The sequence below is a fragment of the Phaethon lepturus genome, unplaced genomic scaffold, assembly GCF_000687285.1.
Source record: "Phaethon lepturus isolate BGI_N335 unplaced genomic scaffold, ASM68728v1 scaffold7509, whole genome shotgun sequence".
In the NCBI taxonomy this organism is placed as follows: domain Eukaryota; kingdom Metazoa; phylum Chordata; class Aves; order Phaethontiformes; family Phaethontidae; genus Phaethon; species Phaethon lepturus.
This window is the reverse complement of record NW_010561181.1, coordinates 581-3551: the sequence shown is the minus strand read 5'-3', so window position 1 is coordinate 3551 and position 2971 is coordinate 581. Positions and strand designations below refer to the sequence as shown.

The 2971-nt window shown below is 38.9% G+C and overlaps 1 protein-coding gene across 2 annotated transcripts in view; it reads left to right on the top strand.

Moving 5' to 3' along the window:
• ELF1 (E74-like factor 1 (ets domain transcription factor)) overlaps positions 1-1438 on the top strand; it is a 40618-nt gene extending 39180 nt beyond the window's left edge. For both annotated transcript variants that reach the window (XM_010293906.1, XM_010293905.1), the window contains exon 9: positions 4-1438. In XM_010293906.1, the coding sequence (XP_010292208.1) occupies positions 4-357 (354 nt within the window). In that variant the 3' untranslated portion in view covers positions 358-1438. The remainder of the gene's footprint in view (positions 1-3) is intronic.
• The last annotated feature ends 1533 nt before the right edge of the window (positions 1439-2971 follow it).

Sequence of the window (2971 nt, the reverse complement as noted above, 5' to 3'; positions counted from 1 at the left end):
CAGCAGGTGCTCACCAGCAGCGTGCAGACAATTTGCAATGGAACAGTCAACATGGCTTCATCTCCATCCTTCAGTGCCACTACCCCCGTGGTAACATTTTCGCCCAGCAGCTCACAGGTGGTAGCTCACCCATCAGGCACGGTGATCACTTCGGTTATTAAAGCACCAGAAACGAAACAGATTGGCGTACAAGGAGTGGTAAAAGAAGAAGACAGTGACAAATTAGATGATGCTGAGCAGTCGGAGCAGAGGTTCCAGCAGCAACCTTTTGTGATGGTTGTGTCCAGTTCGAATGGTTTCCCATCTAACGTGCAAGTGAAGCAAGAAAATGAGCCATTGGAACCCAATTCATATTAATAAATAAAAATAATTGAAAAAAAAGACCCTGTGGATGATTGTTTTCATAAATGTGATGGGACCTTTTCAGTTATGTATATATGATTTGATTCTGAAGCAAGATGTTGCAAAGCTACTTAATTTCTGCAGTTAATTGTTAGAATTCATGCTTTAGAATGGATTTTGATTTTCTGTTAATTGCTAAATGTTATCATATAAATAAAATGACGTATTACTCATGTTTCAAAGTACAGGCAGGAAGGAAAACGCTTTTTACGCTATGAAGACTTTCTCCTGAGGTTGTTGGCCAAAGTTTCAAACTTCTTTCTTACTGTACGTTTTCAGTCTGATGCCGATTTACATTGCAGTAACGTTATTATAACCTTTTCTGTTTAATCTGTATGTGTATCACTTAACTTTTGAAGCAACAGTTACTTTTAGTGTGGGACATTTTCATTCCACGTGTAGGAATTTTTATGATCAAGTATCTATCTGTTCCATACTGGTGAATGGCACCGGTTTTAGATTTTGATAACCAGTTATCCTCTTGCATTTTTGCAGCACAAGCTCTGTGGGTGCAAAATTGAATATACACTCCTATTGAGAGTACACGAAACATTTATTCCAGTAATGGACAATGCCATGTCTATATTTTATACGGAAACATCAGATATATTTAATTACAGAAGCTAACGGCATCACTACAGGTGCAAACGTTTCAGCCATTTTGCAACTATGAAGCTTAACAATCTTGCTTTCTATTTCAGATTATTTTGTAAGAGGGGAGGGAAATGAAATACATACAATTTATGCAGGTATTTGGAGATTAATAGTGCTAAGAGTTCTTTTTTTTTTTTGATTGTAAATAATGTACATTCAATGTCGCAAGGAAGTTTTTTCAGCTAATTTGTTTCCATACAAATTTTTGATAGATGCAAATAAGATCATTATGTTTAGAGGTCTAATGTTATATGTATTCATATTACAGAGTGAATTTGTATTTAAAGACAAATTTTTAAATGATGGAGCCCTCTGAACCTTGGGTCCTTGTCTTTTGTATTTTTAATTGGTTTATTATGAAAATAAATCAAGTGGAAAAACATTTTTCTGTACTTACTCTGAAATGTTTTTATACTATTACAGTATTTTGACAATCATCACAAATAACCAAAACACACTGAGGAGTAGGACAACGTGATTAATTAGCAGGGGTCTGTGGTGGGACATGAGCAATTCACAAAGCACTTCTGAACAGACTGGAATGCACCCAACACACTGTGGGTATCCTTTGAAACAGCAGTACTGTACATTTTTGTAGCTCAAATGACAGTCGAGCTAAATCCAAGACCTGGACTTAAACTTCTCTTTTTCTGTCACTTTCCAGTATGTTACAAACAACCCAAAACTTTGAATGTAATTCTGGGGTGCCGTTCATCGCAAAGGTCTTTGTGGCTCATCTGTTGGCCCAGACTGCTAGGTCTTCAAAAACCTCATGTATTGCAATGTTTCAGCAGAAGGTGGATTAAACGTAAATATGATACCTGGTAAGATTAGCAGGATGTAAAATTACAGGAAATAGGACTTTCTGTGATTGAGTTCATGTAGGAGTTTTATCGATTGGTTCATAAGGTTGAATTTAAAGATAAGCATATGAGTACTAGAAAAACTAATGGGAGCAGAACTGTAACAGATCACAGAATCATTAAGGCTGGAAAAGACCTTTAAGATCATCAAGTTCAACCATCAACTCAATACCACTATGCCCACTAAACCATGTCCTAAAGTGCCATGTCTACATTTTTTTTGAATACCTTCAGTGATGGTGACTCCACCACCTCCCTGGGCAGCCTGTTCCAATGCTTGACCACTCAAGTAAAGAAATTTTTCCTAATATCTAGTCCAAACTAGATAGTTTGGTCTGGTTGAATACAAGTAACTTCACAAACTGCAAGTTCTCTGCCACAGCTGCCCTGTTTCTTGGCAGTTGAAACTGCCCTGTTTAATTCAGCATTTCTTCCCTCTGACTCCCATACAGTCAGGCTTCCACCAGCAAATCCAACACACCTCACGCCATTTTCAGGAAGGGGGGCTGTACCCAAACGCAAGCGACTGCTGCCAGCTGACTGGTGGTGGTTTATCTGGCAGCCGTTCCCCGCAGCTGGGGAGTGCTGGCAACGCTGCTAGGAACGTGGGTAAGCTTTGTAAACACGCATCTGATGCAGTTCGTATCCTGAGGGCTATTTCAGAGTGCTGAAAGCACTGGAGAGGAAGGCAAGGTTTTTTAACTAGACTATAAAATAGGGACTTTTTTCTGTAGTACAAGTATTTCGTAATACTAGGAGACTGGATGTGATAAGGCTTGACTGACATTAGTGTTTTTAAGAGCGGGGAAGTTGTTTTGCTGATTTACTGGAAACATGAAAAAAACATGTTAACACCTTAAGGCCACAGGCTTGCCAACAAAACCTCTTGCCATAGATGCAACTATTGCAAAGGGAAGATGATTTATCAGTTTAGTTTATGTCAGTTGGAAAGGTGGAGAAAAACCTCCATCAGCGTGTCTCTAACAGCAGGCTCTGTTCTGTAACCAACTGTACATGAAAATGTCACTCTCCCCATGTCCCTTAGGCTCCAG